At 45.6% G+C, this 24,445-nt stretch overlaps 4 protein-coding genes across 6 annotated transcripts in view; 2 read left to right on the top strand and 2 right to left on the bottom strand.

Moving 5' to 3' along the window:
- The first annotated feature begins 451 nt into the window (after nucleotides 1–451).
- On the top strand, nucleotides 452–1,925 carry LOC120416650 (transcription initiation factor TFIID subunit 7). The gene is made up of 3 exons (XM_039578459.2): nucleotides 452–607; nucleotides 674–889; nucleotides 951–1,925. The coding sequence occupies exons 1-3, from the start codon at nucleotides 533–535 to the stop codon at nucleotides 1,848–1,850; spliced, it is 1,191 nt and encodes a 396-aa protein (XP_039434393.1). The 5' UTR covers nucleotides 452–532; the 3' UTR covers nucleotides 1,851–1,925.
- On the bottom strand, nucleotides 1,851–3,920 carry LOC120416648 (asparagine synthetase domain-containing protein CG17486). The gene is made up of 3 exons (XM_052708197.1): nucleotides 3,787–3,920; nucleotides 3,310–3,724; nucleotides 1,851–3,249 (listed from the first exon to the last, which is right to left on the bottom strand). The coding sequence occupies exons 1-3, from the start codon at nucleotides 3,844–3,846 to the stop codon at nucleotides 1,976–1,978; spliced, it is 1,749 nt and encodes a 582-aa protein (XP_052564157.1). The 5' UTR covers nucleotides 3,847–3,920; the 3' UTR covers nucleotides 1,851–1,975.
- A 385-nt stretch (nucleotides 3,921–4,305) lies between these two features.
- Nucleotides 4,306–7,677, top strand: LOC120416642 (RNA cytidine acetyltransferase). Its single transcript, XM_039578452.2, has 4 exons — nucleotides 4,306–4,624; nucleotides 4,687–6,310; nucleotides 6,369–7,438; nucleotides 7,504–7,677. The coding sequence occupies exons 1-4, from the start codon at nucleotides 4,422–4,424 to the stop codon at nucleotides 7,625–7,627; spliced, it is 3,021 nt and encodes a 1,006-aa protein (XP_039434386.1). The 5' UTR covers nucleotides 4,306–4,421; the 3' UTR covers nucleotides 7,628–7,677.
- A 4,175-nt stretch (nucleotides 7,678–11,852) lies between these two features.
- LOC120416617 (dmX-like protein 2) overlaps nucleotides 11,853–24,445 on the bottom strand; it is a 35,092-nt gene continuing 22,499 nt past the window's right edge. Inside the window, exons 6-19 of one of the 3 annotated variants that reach the window (XM_039578414.2) lie at nucleotides 23,832–23,918; nucleotides 23,046–23,171; nucleotides 19,673–22,988; nucleotides 19,345–19,614; nucleotides 19,165–19,281; nucleotides 18,528–19,101; nucleotides 18,371–18,467; nucleotides 16,096–16,179; nucleotides 15,571–15,840; nucleotides 15,439–15,508; nucleotides 15,298–15,372; nucleotides 15,091–15,224; nucleotides 14,939–15,022; nucleotides 11,853–13,528 (exon numbers count right to left, since the gene is read on the bottom strand). In XM_039578414.2, coding sequence (XP_039434348.1) covers nucleotides 13,328–13,528; nucleotides 14,939–15,022; nucleotides 15,091–15,224; nucleotides 15,298–15,372; nucleotides 15,439–15,508; nucleotides 15,571–15,840; nucleotides 16,096–16,179; nucleotides 18,371–18,467; nucleotides 18,528–19,101; nucleotides 19,165–19,281; nucleotides 19,345–19,614; nucleotides 19,673–22,988; nucleotides 23,046–23,171; nucleotides 23,832–23,918 — 5,505 coding nt within the window. In that variant the 3' untranslated portion in view covers nucleotides 11,853–13,327. The remainder of the gene's footprint in view (nucleotides 13,529–14,938; nucleotides 15,023–15,090; nucleotides 15,225–15,297; nucleotides 15,373–15,438; nucleotides 15,509–15,570; nucleotides 15,841–16,095; nucleotides 16,180–18,370; nucleotides 18,468–18,527; nucleotides 19,102–19,164; nucleotides 19,282–19,344; nucleotides 19,615–19,672; nucleotides 22,989–23,045; nucleotides 23,172–23,831; nucleotides 23,919–24,445) is intronic. The other 2 variants (XM_039578415.2, XM_039578416.2) reach the window with 2 other exon arrangements.

Below are 24,445 nucleotides of genomic sequence, written 5' to 3'. Positions count from 1 at the left end.
TGCCAGAAAATCCAGCTACGAGCTAAAGGCTAGTACTCTGATCGGAAGGAAAGGGGTCAAGAAACAGCTTTACGAACAGCAGAACAAAGAAGAGGGAACGATTTCTTGGGGCTTTTCTTCACCCTCTCTGGCTTGCTTACTCTGCCGCTGTTGCCCATTTGAAATTTTTCTTGACCGATTCCTTCCGAAGTGCGTATACCGCTTAAATCCACAATAAATTTGAAAACTTTTTTATTATTTGCCCCTCCTCCCAGGATAAACTCTACTTCGGCTTCAGCCCTTTTACGTTGTTTTGCTTGAGATTTTCGTTACAATCGCGCTTCAAAATCTGTATTCATATTTACATTTTTTGTTAGATTTGGCAGCACTGGACCGCCGTTTCTGTCATTTTTGTTATGCTCACCTTTTTCATTGCACCTTCCTTGCTCTGTTGACACAACAACTTTTTCGCATCCAGCTCAACTTTTGTGCAGCTCTTCGGGAAATTTCCAGATTTTCATCAAATTAATACAATTTTCCTCAAATCACTACGATGGAAAAGAAAAAGGTCGAACCCCGCAAGGAGGAAGTAGAGCTGGAAACGCAACTAATCATGCGGATGCCGGTGGTGAGTGGAACTCTTGTTTGCATCTCCAAACACTAAAAATTAATGTCGGAAATGTCTTTTTCGTAGGAACCCGCTCGCGTCCTCCGCGAGGCCATCCAGAGTGGGGCTAACAACCTGAAGGATCGACTCACGATCCGGCTGGATAATGATTTGCGGTACGGTGAGGTGCGGTTTGACCACTGGCTGCTGCACGTGAAAGTTGTGGATCTTCCGACGATTGTCGAGTCGCTGAAGACGATTGATAACAAGAATTTCTACAAAACTGCCGATTTGTGCCAGATTGTGAGTTGTCTTCTTTGGTATGATTGTGCTTAGCGTTTGTTGATTGATTGATTTATTTTAGATGATTTGCAAGGAGGAACCGGATCTGCCGTCGGCGGAGGAGGAATCCCCGAACAAGAACAAGAAAAAGGACCCGAACAAGGTGGACAAGAAGTACCTTTGGCCGCACGGAATAACGCCGCCGTGCAAGAACGTCCGCAAGCGCCGCTTCCGGAAGACGCTGAAGAAGAAGTACGTTGAGGCGCCGGAAATCGAGAAGGAGGTGAAGCGTCTGCTCCGGGTGGACAACGAAGCGGTCAATGTCAAGTGGGATTTGATTACGGAGGACGAAGATCCGAACAAGACAGGTGGGGATGATAAGAAGGACTTTAACGCGCCGAACAAGAGTCCTTCGAAGGGAAGCAAGAAGAGCGCGGCCAACAAGGACGTCGGCGAGCACGACATCTTCGGCGAGGAGGTTTCGGACTCGGACGAGGACGACAATCCGATCAACAAGAGCATCGACATCGATGAGAGTAGCCGGCTGTCGGCGGAGGCCGAGGACAGTCGCCTGTCGGACTCGAGCTCGTTCCAGGGCACGCAATCGTCGGATCGGCACGGCGCCACGGAGTTCAAGAAGGGCATGTTCAGCGGGGGAGCTGGCGAGGGAAGCAGCGGTCGATCGCGCAGCAAGATGGAGTCGGGATCGGTTTCGAAGTACGGGGACAACTCTCGGCTGGACTCGGACAACGAGGAATCGTCCGAGTTTATGGCGTCCTCGCGGGACACGGTGAGCAGCCGGCTGTACGAACTGCGCCGGCAGTTGAGCGATCTGAAGACGCAGCGCATCCAGAAGGAGCAGGAGATCCGTACGATCGAGAACCAGACGCTGCGGCAGCGCTTGCAGGACAATCTGGACAGCGTGATGAGCCAGATCGTGGAGAAGGAGATGGAGATTCAAGAGCTGGAGATGATGCAGTGAAGATTCGATTCTAAGGTAACTTTTAAACTTTCTTTATTAAAAATTGTGCTTTAAATGCCGATCTATATGAATGCATATCACGTCCTTGAAGTACCTACGCCATTCCGGTTAAATCTGTGACATAACTAACCTTCCGCAAGAAACGTTGACTCGTCGGCCGCATTCTGCTTTCGGTCGGCGATCCTCGAGCCAAACTGCAGCGCTCGTTTCCGCAAACAGGTTGATTCTCGCAATCCCAGCCGATATCCGCACAGGCGAAGCGTGAGTTTGTCCCCGATTCCAGCCCCGAGCGGATAGTAACACCTCTGGGAAGCGTCCAATCCATGAACCAACGCTACAAAGTCCTCCTGAAGATAGGGCGTCCGCGGCGTGATTCCATGATCGCCGATTACGCGATCATCCCGCGCCAAATTCCTACTTGGCAATCGATTCCAGTCGAGCTCCAACTCCGCCGCCAAACTCCGGAAACCCTGCTCAACTTCCGCGTCACTTGGACCATCTTTTGACCGCACGTCCCGATAGAAAGCAACCCGATGCCGGGAGTATCCGCCAAACAGTTCGTCCGCACCGGATCCCAGCAGAAGAACCCGAGCGTCACACCGATATCCGACAGCTTCATCAGTTGTTCCGTAACCACGCGACGCGAACCACAGCGCGGCCCCGATCGACTCGTCCAGCACGGACTTGAGCGGGAAGACCAGGTCGGAGATGCGGCGCTTGTGGTCGTTCAACTCCTGGCGCGTTATGTTGATTTCGACAAAGTTCCAGTGTCGATTCGGGCGTAGTCGTTGCAGTTCCTGGAGAGTGGATCTTCCCGTCACTCGATCCGGGACGTTCCAGTCGATGGGTGGAGGAGCGGTGGACGGATGTTTCTTCCCGTTTGGACGAACGATTTTCTCAAAGGCCACGTTGAGCAGATCGATTGGAGTTGAATCCGGGACGAAGCGATCGGCTAGAAGGGCGATGATCGTGCAGTCGATGCCACCGGAGAAGAGGATTCCGAGTCGTGGGTGTGGACAAGGATCGCGGGCGGGTAGACATTTTCGACAGAAAGCAGGCGTGTTGACGACCCGTTCACGTACGGATTGTTCAAGCAGTCGGATGAGGTCGTTGCAAAGGTTGGAGACTGCTGGGTTGTTTAGAAGGAGGTTGAAGACTTGATCACTATCCACGTTAGAATCTTTAAGAAGGTCGTGGTAGTTGAAGCTGATCTCGCTGTTTACTGAATGCAACCATGGAAGTTCAATTGGATCTTCGAACGTTACATTTAGAGCTGATTCCGATTCTCCCTTTTTGGTGTTCCACGGAAAGATGTGAAGATCTAGATTGTCTTCAGCCAAGTCCACGTAATAGATTCCGTTTGGGGGTAGTTCTACTGTTTTCTGCTGAACCTTGTTGCCTGTTGATTCATAGATCTCATTAGACAAAAACATCGTAAACAATTTCCCAAAGAACTCACCAAGAACACTGCTCACCAGGATTCCATCATTCGAAACAGCCACCAGTAACGAGTTCCTCCCGAAGCAATCCCGTCCAAAGTAAACCCTTCGGCGAACCTTGTCCAGCAGCACCAAACTAAACGGTCCCTTCAATACACCAAAAAGCTCCCGCAACTCCTCAGCCTCACCCCGCGTGGCCACAATCTGTCGGAACAACCACCGGGTATCGCTGTCCTCGGGTGGTCCATCGCGGCGGTCCATGAAGAGATCCCCGTTGAAGAGAAGTGCGAACCGGTCATCTTCGACGGGTTGACGGCATGGAGTCGCGCCCTGTTGCCAGAGGACCGTTCCGAGTAGGAGCACCCGCGAATCGAACTCGAGCCGGCCGGTCTCGTCGGGACCGCGGTTCTGGAGGTGGCACTGGCATTGGGATAGCTGTAAGGGTGAGCGGAGTGGGATTTAATTATTTCGGATTAATTTATTTTGAAGTCTCTTACGATCTCCTCTTGGGCGCCGGTGAAATCCGTTTTGGAAATGAAGCAAAATATTCCGCACATTTTTTTTGCGTTTTTTGACTTTTTGTTGTATTTTGTTGACCAGTGTTTGTAAACATAACATACATGAGAACTTTTCAAATGGTTGCATGCGTTTAATGATTTTTTTTAATATTTAATTCAAATTGAAATATTTATTTTTGATTTCAAAATTTAAATTTATTTTGGAACAAACCCAAATTTCTAATTCAAAGATCAAAAAGCAAAAATTTAGTTCCTTTTATCTGGATAATTTAAACGCGTGTAATGAAAGGCCGTAAGAGCAATGTCGTACCGCCCCTTTCAAATGTTGCTCCAGAATTGCACTGCAGTTTTAAAGTATTTTCTTTTCGATTTTTTCTGTACACCGTTTTCAACAAGTCTGTATCCTAAATTTAAATATCGATTTCCCTCCGTGCCGCAAAAAACAACCAATCAAAAAGAGTCACCCTGTGCTCGCCAAACTGTCAAAACACCGCCGCACTGTTTTGGTTATTCCGCCTGCGCGTGTCGTTCGAAAACACGTGAAATCCGTGGCCCGTCGGTAAATCTAGTTAATTTCGGTTCCCCGTTGGTTCCAACACCCCCCCGTCGCCACAATGGTCAAGAAAAAGATCGACAACCGCATCCGGGTGATGATCGAGAACGGCGTCAAGCTCGGCCACCGGACCATGTTCGTGGTGGTCGGGGACAAGGGCCGCGATCAGGTGCCGATTCTGTACGATATGCTGACGAAGGCGTCCGTAAAGGCGCGGCCCACGGTGCTGTGGTGCTACAAGAACAAGGACGAGGCCATTTCGAAGTGAGTTTAGTGGGGGAAATAGGTCACTGAGCGATTTAATGGAATATTGTTTTTGCTTTTAGTCACGGGAAGAAACGGGCGAAGAAGATTCAAGCCGGCAAGATCGACATCAACGAGTCGGATCTGTTCGATACGTTCCGGGTTTCGACCACGATTCACGGCAGGTACTACAAGGACACGCACACGATTCTGGGTAAAACGTACGGCGTTTGTGTGCTGCAGGATTTCGAGGCGTTGACGCCGAATTTGTTGGCAAGAACCGTCGAGACGGTTGAGGGAGGTGGGTTGATCATTCTGCTGCTGAAGACCATCAACTCGCTGAAGCAGCTGTACACGATGAGCATGGATGTGCACAAGCGATACAGGACTGAGGCCCACCAGGATGTCACGTGTCGGTTCAACGAACGGTTGATCCTCTCGTTTGCGGACTGTTCACGCTGTTTGCTGGTGAACGACGATCTTACGGTTCTTCCGCTGTCGTCGAAAACCGCTGAGGTGAGACCGGTTGAGGCCAACGCGATTCGTAAGAGTGCCAACGATGAAATGCTCGAAGAGCTGAAGGAGAGCCTCTCGGATACGCCACCGGCAGGGCCGCTGGTCAACATTTGCAAAACTCACGACCAGGCCAAGGCCGTCGCGCAGTTTATTGACGCTCTGGCGGAGAAACAGCTGAAGCCACCGACATCGTTGACTGCCGGACGTGGTCGTGGTAAGTCCGCCGCCATGGGACTGGCCATTTCGGCGGCCGTTGCGTTCAATTATGTCAATATCTACATCACTTCTCCGTCGCCGGAGAATTTGGTGACTCTTTTCGAGTTTGTCATGAAGGGATTCGACGCCCTGGAGTACCAGGAGCACACGGATTACACCATCATCCGATCTACGAATCCGGACTTTAACAAGGCCATCATCAGGATCAACGTAACAAGGAATAACCGGCAAACGATTCAGTACATTTCTCCTTCCGACGCACATCTGCTAAATGCCGCCGATCTCCTGGTTATCGACGAAGCCGCCGCCATCCCTCTCCCACTAGTAAAGGCAATGCTCGGGCCGTACCTCGTCTTCATGGCCTCCACCATCAACGGCTACGAAGGAACCGGCCGCTCCCTTAGCCTCAAACTGCTCTCGCAAATCCAAAAGGACAACAGCGCTCCACCCCCGATCAAGCTGGACGAATCAATCCGTTACAACCCGGCCGACCCCGTCGAAAGCTGGCTAACTTCTCTGCTCTGTCTGGACGCCTCGGTAGTCGCGAACCTCAACTCTGGCTGTCCCACCCCGGACGCTTGCGAGCTCTACTACATCGATCGTGACGCACTCTTCTCGTATCACCGGGCCGCCGAAGCGTTCCTGCAGCGCGTCGTGTCCATCTGCGTCTCGTCCCACTACAAAAACAGCCCCAACGACCTCCAGATGATGAGCGACGCCCCTGCCCATCACTTGTTCTGTCTGCTCGGTCCGATCACCAAGAAGGACCAGCTGCCGGAAATTTTGTGCGTGATTCAGGTCTGTCTGGAGGGGCAGATTTCTGCGCAGTCGGTGCAGAACTCGCTCGCTCGGGGTGCGAAAAGTGCCGGCGATTTGATTCCGTGGAACATTGCCGAGCAGTACGGCGATCGGGAGTTCCCGAAGTTGAGCGGGGCGCGAATTGTGCGCATTGCGACGCATCCGAATTATCAGAGGGTAAGTCCGGTTATTGCTGGCGAAGTTTTGGATTTTTCAATGTAACTCTCTATTTCAGATGGGTTACGGTAAACGGGCGCTGAAACTGCTGCGCAGTTACTACGAGGGCAACTTTGCCCCCCTCAATGATAACCCGGAAGATCAGGAAGAGGACAACGGAATTCAAAGCATCGACGACGACGAGGTTAATCTGCTGAAGGAGGTCATCGAACCCAGGAAGAAGGTTCCAACTCTGCTTAAGCGTCTAGCCGAACGACGACCGGAGCATTTGGACTACCTCGGAACATCGTTTGGCCTTACGAATGATTTGCTGCGCTTCTGGAAGAGCCAAAAGTACATCCCCGTGTACTTGAGCCAGAAGGAGAACGACCTGACCGGCGAACACTCGTGCATTATGATTTCCCCCATCAGCCACAGCATCGAGAAGGTCGAGACGAACGACTGGCTCAACCAGTACTACGTAGACTTCCGGAGGCGCGTCCTCAAGCTGTTGGGAAAATCGTTCCGCAAGTTCTCCACCGGAATGGCCCTGTCCCTGCTGGACAACCGCGCAGCCAAGATCACCGGCCAAGAGCTCACCCAAGCGACGATCGACGAAATCTTCCTGCCGCACGACGTCCAACGCCTAGAAATGTACACCCGCAACCAGGTCGAGTACAAACTGATCATGGATCTGACCCTGGACCTGGCCCAGCTGTACTTCCAGTCCAAAATGGCCAGCGCCAACATCGATTCGCTGCAAAAAGCCATCCTGCTCGGCATCGGCCTCCAGCACAAGACCATGGACGCCCTCGCCGAAGAGTTCAACATGCCCAGCGGCCAGGTGCTGGCCAAGTTTTACGACTGCATGAAGAAGCTCACCAAGTACGTGCACTCGATCCTGGAGAGCACCATCGAAAGCACAATGGCAAACGAGAGCGAGCTCAACACCGGTGCGGGACTGGTCGCCTTGGACAAGAGCATCAACGAAGACCTCGCCGAAGACGTGAAGAAGCTGCAGAAGAAGCAAAAGAAGGAGCTCGCCCGGCTGAAGAAGGAGAACCTGGACCAGTTTATGATCAAGGGCACCGACGACGAATGGAACAACGTGCTGGCGAAGAACAAGTCGACGATTATTTCGATCAAGAGGTGAGTGAACGCTTGTTTGGGCAATTGTTCACAGGTTACTGATTTTTTAATCCTTTATTTTCTAGTGGGGAGAAGCGCCCGGGAGACGCGAAAGAGCTGTCCTTTGAGGACAATGAGAACTCGTTTAAAAAGAAGAAGTCCAAGCAGCACATGGACAAGAAGCAAAAGTTTAGAAAAAATAAAGTTTGAAAACGTAGGAAAGAGTACGTTTTGCGGCTAAGCCTTCGTTAAAACAAAAATAGTTGAATTTCTTGCGATGACAAACTTGTTCTGGCTTTGCCATTTTCTCAAATTTTACGGCGGGGTTTCATACGAGCGCTATTGGATGGTCTTGTTTACTTTCGATGAAGATCAAATAATTTTGATCTCCTATCGACTAAGGGAAATTCTCGTATTTTTTGGCAGGTTAAGCACTCGCTCCTAACTCCGTCCAATTTGCTGATTCTCACTATTTAAACAACTTATTTTGCAAAACTATATATAGAAACTTGCTTGCTCAATTCCTATAGGGACGTGGCGTTACATCGTGCTGCCACCTGGTTTTTTAAGCGCAAGAGTGTAAAAGTGCTGAGTCATCGTCTAAAAAAAGACGGCGTCCTATCTCGCCCAGCAAAATGAAGTCGATAAAGTAGTCGGTTTCGATGAGAAAAAGTGGAAAACGTGGTCTAAAAATAGCGACGCCATGCCCCTATTAATCACTCGATTTCAGTTGAAAACGCTTTTAATGAGCTGTAATTTGATGTCAAAGTGCTGATATGGCAATAATATGGCTGATATTAGATGCTGTTCTCCTATGTAGTTTTGGGTTCATTCAACACATGACTGTTCTTTTTTTTTTGCTTTGGGTTCGTATAAGTCCAAGGAAGGTTCTTACGCCAAAAAGTGACAACTTTTACCACTCTGGAACCGATTCCGGAAAATCTCGAGATTGTATGGGAAAAGTTAGGGGGAGAGGGGGTAATAAGCACCCCCGGGGCAAAATGCACCCCCTGCTTTTCTCGGTATTTGGAAGAATTTTCCGGGGAAAAACTCATAGAAATTGGAAGCTTAACATTAATAAACCATGCTGGAAAAAGTTGAACAGCGTAGTATAAAAACAACTTAAGTTATTTACAAAACTTTAAAATGTTGTGTTTTCATCTAATTTTCATTGAACTTTCATTATGATTTTTGGACAATATAAAAAGCATTTATTGTTATTGTAAGTATTGAGGTATATAGTTTTTGCCATAATCTTAACTATTCTGTAGATAAATGAGTCCATAAACATCAAAAAATGCATTTTAAATTAAATTTTCTGCAAAAAGCGTGGTCGGGGCAAAATGCACCGCTCTGAAGCTCCTTTGTAAAAACAGCGGTGTCATCTAGTGGTGACTGTAACATTCTCCAGAATGTCAACTGTATCAGTGGTTGCTTAGTGAAATAATGATCATGTGTAACAATGGTTTACTATGATTTATGCTAAATACCACATCTCTTCCTTGTTTAAAATTAATTTGAAATAATTTACATACCTCCTTGGACATTTTTTTCGATCCTCTTTAACATATCATTCATAATCAGTTAAACAACATTTTCTCAAAGTTACCAATTGCGTTGCTTGAGTAAACATTTTTAATATATTTTTTTTATGCTTGATTCCGTTTCTTTCTTCTTTCCTTCTAAGATAAATAATATTTTGGAATAACTTTTTTTTACTATAAAATGCTGAACACAATAAGGAACCAAGATTAGAATGTTTTATCGATCATTTCAATCTTACTGCCTTTTTACATCAATATTTTCCTTTCCGTATTTGAAAAATTTAACTTCATCTTTACTAAATATGTAAAGTAAACTGAAACTTCATTTAAAATGAACTTTGATCAGTATACACCATATTTTTAATCGAGTTCCAACGACGTCTAATTTATTAACGACTCAACATGACCAATCGACGGATCGATCTGGCACGGTGAACATGGAGTTCCCCCGATTTCCTTTGTCAGATCGCAGTCTCGACAAATTAGATTGAACGACAGGGTCGTTCCAATCCCGACAGACCGGAGTCCTACCGTAACTTTGGCAGACCTGAGTCTCACCAATAAGGTCGAACGACAGGATCGTTCCGACACGGTAGACCGGAGTCCTACCGATTTCCTTTGCCAGACCGGAGTCTCGACAAAATAGACCAAACGAACGGATTCGTTTCGATCCCGACAGACCGGAGTCTTGTCGATTCCTTGCCAGGCCGGAGCCTCGACAAAATAGACTGAACGACTGAATCGTTCCAGTCCCGACAGACCGGAGTCTCATCGATTTTCTTGTCAGACCGGAGTCTCGAGGTCAAACGAACTGATCGTTTCAACCCCGGTAGACCGGAGTCTCGCCGTTTCATGAAATCAATTACCTCTTGTTTTTAGTATAAATTGAAGCACCTCTTTTGATTTCAATTTCAGCAGGTTGGCTTTAAAAGTTGGCCTGGACTAGCTTTAAACGATTAAAAAGATTACAACTATTTTTCACCGAATTGCCAAATGGTACTTTCAAACACCATGTCTTCCAACACCACCAAATGTTTCAGGTAAAATTTCTTTTGAAGATCTTGTAAAACACTGCAAATTTTCACTATTTTCCAAGAAATTTTCTGTATCCCATCCTCGTCGCCAATGTAACATTCTCCAGAATGTCAACTGTATCAGTGGTTGCTTAGTGAAATAATGATCTTGTGTAACAATGGTTTACTATGATTTATGCTAAATACCACAGTGACTAGTGAAAACTGCTTTTACCCGGTGCATTTTGCCCCATGTTGTGGTACATTTTGCCCCGTTGTTGTAGTGCATTTTGCCCCAATGTTGCGGTGCATATTGCCCCGCATGGTTGTTTGAAATGAATCAAAAATGTTTTTAGAAATTCGATATTTTCGAACAATTTTGAGGTTTTTTAAGACTTTTTTCACAAGGATGACGAAGAATAATAGTTGTTTTAGAACATCGAACAAAATTCTTCCACAGTAATGCTGTAATGGTTGAGAAATCACAGTTTTCCCTTAGGGGGTGCATATTACCCCCTCTCCCCCTACGTAAAATTATGTTTTGATAACAGGAGGCTGAATAAGCAAACAAGCTAAAAACGACAAGATTTTCGATGGTTACCTCACAGAGTAACCCAGAGTGACCAGTCAGAAGAAATGTCATTTCATTTTTTGGCTCCATAAGGTTTGCTGGTAGCATGCGTGCGATGTACCTGCGATGTACCACCAAGTTGAACCAAAAATCAAGAGACAGTGGGAACTCTGTCTTACTCTGTGGTTACCTGCTGTTACCTGGATAAAAAAATTAAGAAATATAAAACAGTTTCTATTTGTTTATTTTGTTAAAATTATAAAATACATTTAAAATATATAAAAAAAATATCTTTATATTTTTTTTTAAGACCATTGCAAATATGTTTCAATGTTTATTCCTAATTAAATGAACTTTAAAACTATTTTTTTTAATTTATGATGTTATGCATTGTATTTTTTTTAAAGATTTTTATTTTTATTTGAATTTGAAAAAAATATATAATTTATTTTCGAATATCAAAATTTAAATTTTGTAAAGTTCAGGTGCTTTATTTTTTTAATTTTATGAATAAAAAAATCAGCTTCAAATATGTATCAAGATTTGGTAACCTTCACAAAGCAATCCTCTACAAAATAGGCCAATTTCGTGATATTGTATTTTTTTGATTTGAGCATGAGCATGGTTGACTGCCAAATGGGTTGCTACTCCGTTATTGACAGATCAGCTGAAATTAAACAATAAATCTTAAAAGATTGGTGGGAGCGACCACCGAAGACCGCTATTTTATTAGTCAATACCGACGCCTTCCCAAGAAGCTTGCAGTCCAACAAAAGGAAGGCATGTTAGTACAATACTTGAATTTCCAGACTAATCAGACATGGAGTTTGTCGCTCTATTCCTGAAACTTTTGAATCCACAGCATTTCATCCAAGCATCTCGTGAATGATATGCTTCTTTTATGTCTGTTAGTGGGATAAGGTATTTTTGAACATAAACCCGCCGCTGAGCCATCCGAGCTACGATGCTATCGGAAGGTTTTTCTGGCTAAACCACCAAAACTTAATACAATTACCTCGACGACCCAACCCGTCAGCGTGCCTTCCTATAAACGATGTTATAGAAAGGACTTTTTAACAGTCGAATGCCCCCAAAAATGGTTCTCTTATTTTATATTGTAACTGGCATCAAAATTAAGCACTCTCTTTCACACTCGCCGAAGATTCTTTTGTTTTCTCAGAAAACCGCAATGAAAGAATGCGAGATGGGGATTGGAAACCGATTGTGAATGTGTGTTATTCCCATCGACAGCAATATTTATGTTTTATTTATTTCAGGGAAGTTTCGTTCTTCAAAAATACACAGCCTTTCAACGATAAACATTTATTCATAAATAAATAAAATTTTCCCTAGGTTGTAAGTTATGCATTCTCCGTACGCACTCCTGTTCCTATTTGTTGCTCACTTTTGTTGTATTTATTTATTATATCTTATTCCTAGCAGCGTCTAAGCCACTTGCTCATTCCCTAAATCATGATTTTTTTCTTCTTCTTTATTTTTTCGTTAATGTTGCATCATTTTGACTGTTAACAGTAAATTGTGTTTGTAAATAGGTGGATTCATTTTTTTAATAACAGCTTGGGGTTTGCGTAGTTGTTTTTTTATGTGATCAAACATAGGGGCATAGTAATGTGTTTGTGTGTGAGTAACTTTGTTAGTGTGTCTACTAGGGTGTAAAATGTGTTGTGTGTTGTTTTTATTGTGGTACTTGCTCATTTGCTTCCTCTCCTTCAACGCGTGCCAATCTTGGATGGCAAATGACTCTGTTTTAATTTTAATTCCTTTACGAAAGCGAAATGCGGAAAAATAACGTAACACACGAACGCGCACACTCTTAATTAATACCCGGAAATGAACAATACACGCGCGCGGTAACGCAAATTGAAGGATATTAGCATATTAGCAAACATGCGAAACAAGTAAGCAGAAAACAGTTGTTAATATCATCGAAAAGTATCGCTCGAGGAGAGAGAGGAGAGGATTGGTTATCTTGCGGGTAAAACATCTTCTGCTGCGGCGGCCTACGACTATCTACTTATCATCTCTGACTTTTTCTTTCAATAGTTATTATATCTTGCTTCATTGCTACATTGCTCTAGTCTAAAATTTCATCATCCTCTCGTTTGCTTTGCTATATGTACGATGTATCTGTTTCATATCCTGCTCACTTTTATTTTCTTCTTTTTTTGGTATGTTCTTTATCTTTTTATTTTGTTTCATAGAGTTTTACGTCTCAACAAGGGTATTGTCTGCGGTAAGTATGATTTTTCTTCTTTCGATTCACACGATGCTTCAAGTAAAGTTTAATGAAAGTATCAATTTATTTGTTTAGAATAGGAATAGATAGATGCACAAGTTTGCTTTAATAGTATTTGTTTTGTTGTGTGTATATTTTTTGCTGTTTATGTATATTCTTTATCTCGTGACAGTAATTTGAAAAAGTCTGTGAGTTGTCTGTGTGTAGTTTTTGCTTTCGTTTAAGATTATTCTGCGTCTAACGGATATTAGTATTCCCGGAGGTAAAATTTATCAATGCTTGATGTTGTTTATGCGTAGGTGTGGTTTGTTTGTTTTATATCTCAACATTTGTTACAATTACTATAACACTTAAGGAGCTTGTTATAAATTTCCTAATGTTTAAACACAATATATTTTTGCTGTTAGTATTTGTTTTCTTTTTTTGCAACGTCCTGTATTATACTGTTTTTCTTTTGTTTTTAATATTCTTTTTCTTTTCTTTTTCAGCCTACCCTCTGTCTGTCGGTCTGTTTCTAGTTTCTAGTTAATACAACGAGTGAACAATCGATTCGCGGTCCGGCAGCTGTCGGACCTTCATCGAACCGTCGGCACCGCACGAGAACAACCGTCCACCCTGGTCGATCTGGAGCTGCGTGACGCCCTGGCCAATGTGCTTGAAGAAGCTGCTGCGCGCGTGCTCGCCCATGAAGCTGTACAGCAACGTGTGCACGGTCAGTCCCCAAACCTGAAGCGAGTGGAAGTAGTTCAAGTGGTGAGTGTATTTATCTATATGACCTTTTAAGAACAACGACGACGAGTATCAACGGATTACCGCCGAGAAGAAGGCAGCTTACGGGAACGTGGAACGGTATAGGCAGGCTCGGAATCGGCAAGTCGCAGTCTTCAAGCTTAAGGAGCGCCAGCAAGATTGTGGGAAATGGAGCAGTTATTCCGAGCTAACTAAACGCGGAAATTTTACGAGCAGGTGAACCGGTCCGCAAAGGCTTCGTTCCGCGAGCCGACGTGTGCAATGACAACGAGGGAAACCTGTCGTAAACATGAGCGAGGTGGAAGTAACGAGCAACGGCGATTAAGCGGACGGAGACGGTGTTGGAGTCAACCAGCAGCTGATGAACAGTTTCCAGTTCCTGATCTAGAGACGGTCAAGAGGGAGTTTAGGAAGCTGAAGAACAAGAGAGCTGCTGGCAAGGATCGGTTACCCGGTGAGCACTTCAAATATGAAGGAGAGAAGCTGGCGAGGGCGTTTCACTGTGTGATTTCCAAGATCTGGGAGGAGGAGAAGCTACTCGGATGATCAAGGCTACCTTGGATGGTGTGATGTTCCACGTACTTGATTGGGGGATTTAGAGGAACCCTTTGGATCCGCCCAAGGGCTGCGGCAATGTGATGAATTATCTTGTGCGTGTTCAACATCGTCTTGAGGACATTATTCGACAGGCGGGCATTAGAACGAGTGGCACAATTATGAACAAGTCCTACCAAATGATTGCTTTTTGTGGCAAGAAACTTGGAGACGGTTAAAGATATCTACACCCGACTGAAGGTACAAGCAAGACGTGTAGGACTGGGCATGAATACGACCAAGACGAAGTACATGAGAGGAAGGGGTTCGAAGGACGTCGGCCCCCCAATTCTCGCGCCTCTAACTGTGAATGGTGATGAGTTAGATGAGGTGAGCAAGTTCGTGTACTTGGGATCGACAACGACACCAGCTACGATATCCGGACTCGTTTTTTTTTTTTTTTGCTGGGAACCGTGCCTACTTCGGATCACGGAAGTCCTCACATCGTAACAAGTGCAACGATGACAACCGGAAGATCTGTAACCTGGGAAATTGGAGAGTAGCAGCACAAGATCGAAAAAGATGGAAGCGTCTTCTTGCTACAGCATGCATACCTGTATAGATAAACTTGAGCTTGCTTTCTGCAGAAGCGAACTACATCGAAGGCAAGTTTTACCTAACCACAAGTTATAGGAAGAGTGGAATGGGGAGAACCCTCCGGCCCATCCAGAGTGCCTAGTAGGTACGAAACGCCATCCAAAGTTTCCATGGAAGAGCTCGGGTGACCAGGGGCCCCAGAATAAAGTAAATTGACAACGCAAGCGGACAACATTTCTTCACAAAACCGCTTACCTTGATATCCCCATCAGCTGATCCGGTCACAAAGTGCTCCTCGTGAGGGTCTATCGCCAGACATTTGATTGGATTCTCGTGGGCCTACAAACGAAGAAAATATCAACGTTAATCATAGTTCCAAGGCAACATAGAAGTAGCGTGCAACTCACCTGGAACCGATGTCTAAGTACGCGCTGGCGAACATCAAATATACACACGTCACCCTTCTTGCCGGCCGATATCAACAACTGGTGCTGCGGAGCGTACGCCAAGCTGGACGCGCCCTGGTCGTGACACGTGAATGCTGTATACGGGGAGGGGAAAGAGAACAGAATATTTTCTAAATTTGGAACTCAAATTAAAGGTGACTCGCATACCTGACACCAGCGCCTTCTTCTGCGGCAGCAGCGTATCCCATATGGCAACGTTTTTGCTTTCCGAACTGTGACCCGCTGTTGGAGGGAGACATTAAGGAGTTAGTCTTCTCATTTGGTTCAGAAAGGAGATTATCACATTACCTGTTGCAACCAGACTGCACGAACCCAGAAACACGAAATCTGTAATTCCCTTATTATGGCATTGATAAGTCTGTAACGAAAAAATACAACCGTTATAACATATTCAACATAAAGATCTGTCAATCTACTCACAAAGAACGGTCTGTTACTCTGACTAGCTAATCCAACCTGCCACAGGCTCAGGTTGCCGTCCCCGTCGGCGATGCCGAACTTGTTGCCGTGCTGCGAGAACCGGCACCGCGTCACCTTGGCGAACGTGCCGGGTGGGCGGGGCGTGCAGACGACCTGCTGGTGGCCCCACTCCCACATCTGGACCGAGCCGTCCTGGCCCCCGGTCAGGTACAGCGGCATCAGCGGGTGCGCACTCATCCGCTTGATGTTGTCGACCTTGTGTTTGAGCACCTTTTGAGAGTGGGAAATAGTGAAGTTAGACTGGTAGAACATTTGCAGTTTAAAGAAGAGAACTTGAAGATCTACAAACTTATCATGAAATATATGATAGAAAAACTGAATATTTACAGCAACATTTATGAAAGAACAGAATTTTAACTAATCCTAAAATGAGAACGTTGAAAAATAACATCAAGCAAGAGCGAAGGAAACAAATAGTCAACAGAGGATGCTTCAACGTGAAGCAAATGTATGAGTTGAAAGTACCGGCTTCAGTAAGTGCTTTGAACGCTCAATAACCAGCTTGCAGAAGCGTGGACACTGACTTCCTGGAAACGTTGCTCCTTTTATCTGATGAGGCGTGTGATCACAGTGAGTTTGAGAGAAGTTAGTAAAGGTGGGAAAGGGAAAGATGGATTACACCGTACAATTAACATATCTGAACAGCACAGTAGAAATCTTGAGTGATGGGCGAATGGGAATGTGTTATTTGAATGGAGTTAAAAGCAACGAAATTACGCGACGTGTATTGCTGATGGTTTAGTTGTGGCTAAAATGTGTTTATGGAAAATTTACATGATGATCCTAATTTGTTTTACATTTCTTCTTTGTTTCAGATCCTATGATAAGCTTCAGAATCATGATGGACTATAATTCAATATATGTTATCTTTTTATTATATCTTTTTTATAATTTATAATATGTTATCTTTTTATTTAAACTGCAGATCTGCATCTTATTTTCGTTGATTATGAAAAAAGGTGTTCAACCTCCATGGAAAGCCCGACGGTCTCAAAGAGTCTCGAGACATTGGGCGACTTGCGGATCCCAATCCATAGACACCACTTTCTACCCATCATCGTGCTCCTCGGCAGAAGGTCTGAAAGCCAATGTCTCCAAAACAAAACAAAAAAAAAATCTGCAGAGCAAGGACAACAACTTAAATGCTGAATGCTGGTAAGTACATATTTGTTAAAGATTATTTATGTCAATAACCTTTCAAATGGATTCGTTAATTTAGAGTCAAACTGAATGTTTGGAAACTCTTTCGTTTTCTACATTGAACACTCTGCCTAAGAATTTTCAAACCGTTTAAAAACTTTCAAGTATTGAAGAAGGTCATATTCGTGGTGATTATTGCACGATTAAAACGCATTTTTTCTAAGAGGTGTGCCATTGGCAACCATTTAAGAACTTTTACAAAAATAAAAGTGTTATGATACAAGAATTTAAAAAAAAAAATCAAAAATATCAACAACATTAAAATATCTAAATTCAAAAAACCAAATACCCCAAAAATTTGAAACTATTGAAATTCTTGAATTTTTTGCCAATTTTAACTTTAGAATTTCAAAAAAAAAAATAAAAATTAAAATAAAAAAAAACAAAGACAATTAAAATTCTTTAAATAATTATGTTTAATTTTTTTTTAAACAAAATGTCAACCTTTATTTTTTTTCTATTTTTAACAATTTTATAAACATACGAAAGACAATATTTTAGGACATTTAAAAAAACTCTTGAATTCTACTAAATTACAAATTTTAAAACCAAAAACCAAAAGCAATTAAAATTCTTAAGAAAATACTTTTTTAAATTTTGAAACAAAATTTTAACCTTTGGTTATTTTTTTACATTTAACGTTCTTGATATTTTTTATAAATTCTGGGCCTGCCTGCTTATATTTTCATTCTAAATGTTGTTAACGTTTTAATATTTTTATTAAAATTTTTAAATATTTTTTTCAAATATCAATTAAAAAAATCAATAAAAAAAGTTTTCTAGAAAATTATACTTTGGAAAACGTCAATGTAATTTACGACTAGTTCTTTCAATTTGCTGAAAATAGCAAAATTGAAAGAACTTGCATAGCGATGGAAGAATCTTCATCATATCATTTGGAAATGAAAATCTTTTAACGTTTATCAAGAGAAAAAATGGAAGGGAACATGGCTCTCCTCTCTTGCGCACGAAAGATCGGTAAAATGAAACCGAAAAAATCATCATCTGGATTACTCCGGCGGAACTCAGGTGTAACGTCACACGTCGAAAAATGGTTTGTTACTTTTCGTAGACAAACAATGCATGTAAAAATAAAACGAAGCAAATTAATTTAAGTGGCGCTAACAATGAGATTCACAAAAAATCTTCAACTGATTGATTTTTATTTGCTCATCTCTCTTTCGGGGTGAAGAAAGTTTTTCTTTGTGATTATTACATCCCTGTCCCTGTAGCATATTCATCGACATTTTGTACCAAAAAATCGACAAGTCGAAGGTTAAACGCCAACGCTCTTACGCTTGTGCGATTTACGCTGCGCGTGTAGGTAGATCAGCATACGACTTGTTAATAGTTTGATCAGATTAGTTCAGCGAATCATATCATGTTGTTAGCCCAAGCATTACGACGTACTGTGAAGATGAAATTGCTTTCAAGTGATTTTCGCCCCTATCGTGTTACAAACTGCTCATGAGGGTGTGTGGATGTGTAAGAGGTCGTGTGAAAATTATTTAGTACTGAAAGTTTTTGATGATTCACTTACCACGGAAGCACCACGTCCCGATTGTCCCGCAATTCCAGGTTGTGGGCTAGCCGGTGCTCCAAAGTTTTGTGCGGAGTTTAGGTTCGTGTTCAGATGCCTTGAAAGATATATTTCATTTATTAATCAATGCAATTTAGAAGATGCTTTCAACACATACCTGTCTGTAGCGGTTTGTATCACCAGGAAGTTGCTCGACGGCATCGTTTCGATGTCCTTGGACAGGTTCATAATGTCCATCTCGCACTCGTCCTCCATCCAGTTGGGAGATTCGAGCAGCAGCGAAATGTCCATCTCCTGAACCTCGCGAGGCGTTGCCAGCGACAGCAGGCCTGGATTGACCACGTTCAGACAGAAGGCCGATATCTGCTCCTGGTCCTTGTGGATGATCCGTACGGGCTCTGGAATGTTTTGCAAGTGGGCGGGCGCACCACCTCCGGCCGCCGTCGCCGCCCCGCCGGCCGACTCGTTTCCGATCGGCGTGCCGGAATCGTTGCCCGAGTTGGTGATCGATCCGATGGCCGTGTCGGACAGGTTGGGCGAGGGCTTCTTCTTGCCGAATACTGCGCGGATGAAAATTTCCTGCACCATCTCGATGCGCACCAGATAGTTCCAGAGGCGTCGGGCAGGCGCGGCCGATGAAAGACAGGGGCTGAACGGGGTGTTGGACTTTTCCAGCAGCGAACGATACTTGTGGATTGCGGGGCCTTTTGCTTCCGATTCGACAAAACAGCCTGGAAAGGTGGACGAGATTTTAATACTACGTAAAGAGATTAAGATGTGCTGAACTTTATTACCTGGAATGTAATCTACCGACGCTGGACCACGGTGTTCCAGCTCTTCCCTCAACAATTCCTGCCACGACGAGAGACTCCGCAGGATCCCGTGAATTAGCGGACTGCAAACAGGCAACTCTGCAACAAAACACACGCAATCAGCCTCAGCTCAACCCCTTTCCCTAGCCCCCAAACGCTTACCCTGCATCTCGATTCCCGCCACGTTGATGAACGTCTGCAGCTGGTTCTGGGCCACCCGGATGAGCGCGAACCGCAGGATGCACCACGAGTACGAGCCCGGATTGGAGTGTTCGGTGTTTTCGCGACGATGTTTCCGCACCGCGGCCGAAACCTGGCTCACCTTGGGGTCGTTGTTGAGCGGATCGTTGAACACGTCCTCGTCCTCGTCTTCGTCGTCCAGATCCGACACGGCCGAGTCGGCCGAATCGTAGTCCTCCTCGTCGGGCTCACCTGGAAGAGGGGTTCGGTTTAATTGGACTTGCTAAGAATGCTACACTAGTCATCGTACCCTTTGGAACCGGCTTGGTCAGGAAGTACGACACCATCGACATCTCGGGCGGGACGAACTGCTCGCGATAAGTTGGCTTGTCCTCCTTCATGTTGGCGGGGCCCTGGGGCCCAGCAAAATGCCCAAGCAGCTTCATATTGAGCTTCACGCGTTGCTTCGTCAGTGAAGTAACCGCTCCCCAGACGCTTCCACCGTCGGCCACGGTCGGACTGTCGAGGCTTTCCTGCTGGACCTGCGCCTGTACCGCTTGCTGGACCGCCTGTACATGGGACGTTGCCTTACGGAGGAGCTTTTTGACGCCTCCACCGTACAGCGCCGACCATGTGTAGTCGGTAAAGTTCTGGCCAGCGAGGCGGTACAGAATGTGGCAGTCGCAGGTCGTCAGGGCGTACACAAACAGGGCCATGTAGGTGGCCACGAACGATTCGCACAGCAAAACGTTCAACCGCGGTGTGTCCTCGTCCTTTTCGCGGGCCAGAAGCGCCCGGAGATTGGTTACACCTGGCCATTTGGAAGGAGGAGTGCTTACTGCGAGTGGTTCGTCTGTCGAATACTTTCGTCGTCTTTGGTGCGCGGCGGCGTTCGCCATCAGATGAGTGCTTTGGCAGCTGGCGTTCAGCTTGGCTATCGTCTCCATTCCGGGACTGTGGCATCCCTCGCTCACCGTCGATTGCTTCACGCTGAACGTGTCCGAATCGCACAGCGATTGGTAGATACAAGCCGACAGGGCCACTCCAAGATCCCGCAGGACGAATATCCCGTTGGGGAAGACAGTCCGGTGAGCGTGCGGCGGACTTCGCATGTCGACAATGGTTTGCAGCATGTCGTGCGTGTGGGACTGCAGATATCGCAACGGATCGGCGATGACGGTTTTGTTGCCTGCCACACATGCACTCAACAGTGGCAACGTCGTTGGGAATGGTAACGGACTGAGCAGCTGTTGTTGCGTCTTCTCCTGCTGAAGTTCCTGCAGAAGCAGCACCAGCTCCATCCGGACTGACGCCAATCCGCCACCGCTGGCGCCATGCAGCGAGCAATAGCTGAGCAATGTTCGTAACAACGTTTCGTTCGCCTTCAGCCAGCGCTTTCTCCTGGCGGCTCGTTGAACCTTCGCTTCAAAGTCTTGCTTCTCCTGGATCAGGATCTCGTGAAGCGTTGGCTTGTCGTGGGGGAACTTGTTTGCAAGCACCGGAGTGTCTCTGTCCATCAAGTCCAGATTGTTATTGTCTTCGATTGCGGTGTTGTCTGAATCACCAGTGCTGTAATTGCACAGCTGCTTCAGCGCTTCCACCTCGCGCTCCAGCCAAACGTACAACTGGTAGCGCAACTGTCCGCCGTCCACTTCGAATCCGGTCGCCAGCGTCGACAGTTCTTCCATCAAAATCTTCAAACATGCAATAAACTTCAACTGTTGCGCCATTATGTCCAAGCTTCCCTTTGCATTGCCGTCCTCCTCTTCCTTGCTCTCTTCAGCTTCGCTCTTTTCCTCCTTTTCAGGTTTCTTCAGTTGAATTCCTTCGTCACTATCCTCATCTTCATCGTCATTCTTTTCCTCCTCGTCCCACTCAATCTTAAACTCGTCAGGGCCGTTCGAAATCTGCGAAGTCACCGGTGCTCCCCAGTCGAAACCACTTGCCGGAGTGCTCCAATCGACGGTCGTCGACGATGCCGGCGCTCCCCAGTCGATTGAACTGGTCGTCTCTTTGCCCGAATCGCCCTGGCTACTCTTGCTCCAGTCCAGGATACCGGTCGTGATCAGATTGCACGTGGTTTTGGCATCGTTTGGACTCTGCAGCTGACTGCTCGAATCCTGATCAATCACCTTCGTTGGCAGCTTGCTGAGCACTTCCAACGCTAGCGCTGGACACCCGGCTTTAAAGTGGGCATGAGCCGTGGTAAAGTACAGTTGGCGTTCCAACGGCGTGATCGTGTCTTCCAGCTGGATTTGCTTATCGGTAGCAAGTCCTGGCTTGGCAGCTGATGCCACCTCACCGCCATAGCTGAAACCGGCCAGCACCACTTGGGCACGCTTCTTGTCCTGCACCGAAGTGGCAATGTGTTGACGGATCAACAGCGGATGCGTCCGCAGATACACGTAAAAGTTAAACACGTTCGGATTCGTGGCGTGTGCCGCCTCCGAGTGGGAAGTGTTGTTGTCGTCGTCAAACAGCGGATGCATGCTACCGATGTTGCTGTTCAGCAGAGTGCTCAGACTTCCGGAATAGTCCTTCAGCAGCCAAAGAGCCATCGAGCGCAGGAACGGATCGGGATGGGCACGGCTAAGATCCTGATTCTCACCGTTCTTATCGCAACCGAGCACTTCCTCGTACAGCAATCGCTTGAAGCTGGGTGGCGTGGCGTCGTGCTCTCCTTCGTACAGACGGGTAATGACCAGGGCCAACTGAAGATCCTGTAGTTTCGTCAAACACACTTCCAGTGCATCGTTCAACGAATTGGCAAGCAAGAAGAATGCCACAGCGTGATCAAACCGTTGCTTGCCCAGCAGTGCAAACGCGTTCTTGAGGGCCGCCTTCCGCCAGCGATCCTCGCTGAAGTTGTTCGCAAAGAATGCGGTCATCTTTTCGTCCCGCTTCGACCGGTACAATCCCCAGACGACGGATTTTTTCTTCATTGCCATGTAGTACAGCGCTGCATCCAGCGGATCCTGGTTCGCCTGGAACGATGCCTTGGCCAACCGCTCAATACACTGCCTCAGCAGGTTGTTATTCCGTAACCACCAGCCAACACCCAACTCCTTCAACACGTGCCACTTGGGTTGACCCTTGGCGTAAGACGGAATCAGGTTCAGCAATTCTTCCTCACTTTCCGAGTGGAACGCCCACACGATGTTGGCCGTTCCCACGCCCTGCTTCTGGAACGACTGTCTCTGCACGATCGGCAGACAACGCAGCAAGTAGTTGTAATGCTTCATCGCGAGCAAGAACCGCAGCCCACAGTCGTCCAGCGAGTCGGTCGAAACAGCCTCCGTGTTCGGCACCCCGGTCAAGTTCTCTTTGGCAATCGCCGTTTTCGCCGCATCAATAGCGAAGCGCTCAGCAAAGTCCGTATTGCACGTTGACACAGTATCGGCCAGCGCCAGCAGGTGCATCTGATCGAGCGACGAAAGACCCGGCAGATGGGTGTGAGTCAACAGACGCGACAACAGCTGACCCTGGCGCGGTCCAAAGTGGGACAGATAGTGCTTCTCCGGAAGCGATGAGCGGCGATCGGCGTGCCGATTGATGTCCGGTTCGTCTTCCAGCAAATCATCCAACGATTCGTCGACGACATTGCTCTCGAAGAGCTCGTTGTAATCCTACCAAAAAACGGAACACGTTAGATTAGCGTGATTTGAAATATAATTACGACCTACCTTAACATCCTCGCTCTGCTGAGCCTTCAGTCCCGCCGTTTCCTTGTCCGCAGCCAGCAAGGTCCACAGGGGCAGCGGAGGAATCGACGTGATTTCCGCATAGTCAAGGGTCAACTCTTCCGGAATCTGTAGAAAGCGCAAGCGGGATATCAAAGATTTTGCGTCAAAAGAAAAGGCAAAGGCTCTCCAAAAGTTTGGCATGCAACAAACTGTTTGGATGTTTTAGAACCGCTACCAGAAATGTAAACTTAAGTCAAAAATTGTGTGAATTACTTCTTCTAGCCTGTAACAAACTTCAAACTATTTACTTCAAAACTTTATCAAACCACTTACCGTAGACGAAACAGCTTAACGTTATCTCTATGCAAAATCATACAAAGTTAAAGAACTTTATATTCATTGCTCAATATAACTATTCAAAGAATGCATCAAATATATTCCCATTTAACCTACATGCAAGTTATATAAATATGGTTCTGACTTCTCTATCTATAAGGATCGTTCTTTTGAAAGAACTGGTTAAAAAACTAACAAAACATATGTTATTTATAGTTGACAATGTACTGATGCTCAATGTGTGAATAGGATTATTAGTATCAAGTTTAATTTCAATGCCAATAAGAGTTTCATAGTTGATGAGAGTTCAACAAGCAATGAAGCGAAAAGATTAGGTTTTATCGAGATTGAAGTAATTAGTAGTAATACTGAAGAAATAAGGTGAGAAAAACAACTAAGAATAGTGTAGAAGTATAGCTTGAAAGTGGCAAAACTAAAACTAATCCGCACCTGTGTCGTCGATCCTCTTGGTTCAAGAGGACTAACAGTGCCTGCTGGACAGCTAACAGAAAGTGTGCGAGATCTAGACCAACCACGCTGTTGAAAACACGTAACAAAAAATATAGAAAGAGAAAAAAACACAAAAATGGTGAAGTATGTGAAGGTTTTTTTTCTGATAGAGATTCTCGAGCGCTGATGGTGGTGGAGCTTTGCGCTGTTTCTTCTGTACTGTGCGTTTGTCTGGAAGAAATATCGTTATTGTTCTGTTGCGCGGTATTGCCCGGCTCGCGTGCCTTTTGAAAATATGAGTAAAGATATGGGAATTTTGTGTTGTTTGTTTTGTGTGACTTCAAAATTTGTATTGCTTTGAATCGTTGAAGAGAAAACCGAACACTTGATCGAAGTGTGCCATGCTTGTTGGTTTACTACATGTCCGTCAGACACGTCCGACAGCAGGATAATATCAGATTTTCTCAATCAAGACAGAAGTGTACGAAGGTGTCTTTACGATGAATTTGCGTGGTCCGCCATGTCAATGCAAAATCTGTAGCATTATTAAATGGCGAATAAATAGACACTCTGAGTCACCGACCCATGGATCGAAGGTGCTAGATGCAATGCAT

This window comes from Culex pipiens, chromosome 2, assembly GCF_016801865.2.
Source record: "Culex pipiens pallens isolate TS chromosome 2, TS_CPP_V2, whole genome shotgun sequence".
In the NCBI taxonomy this organism is placed as follows: Eukaryota; Metazoa; Arthropoda; class Insecta; order Diptera; family Culicidae; genus Culex; species Culex pipiens.
Note: the sequence above shows the minus strand (reverse complement) of the source record. Positions and strands in the feature narration are given on the sequence as shown.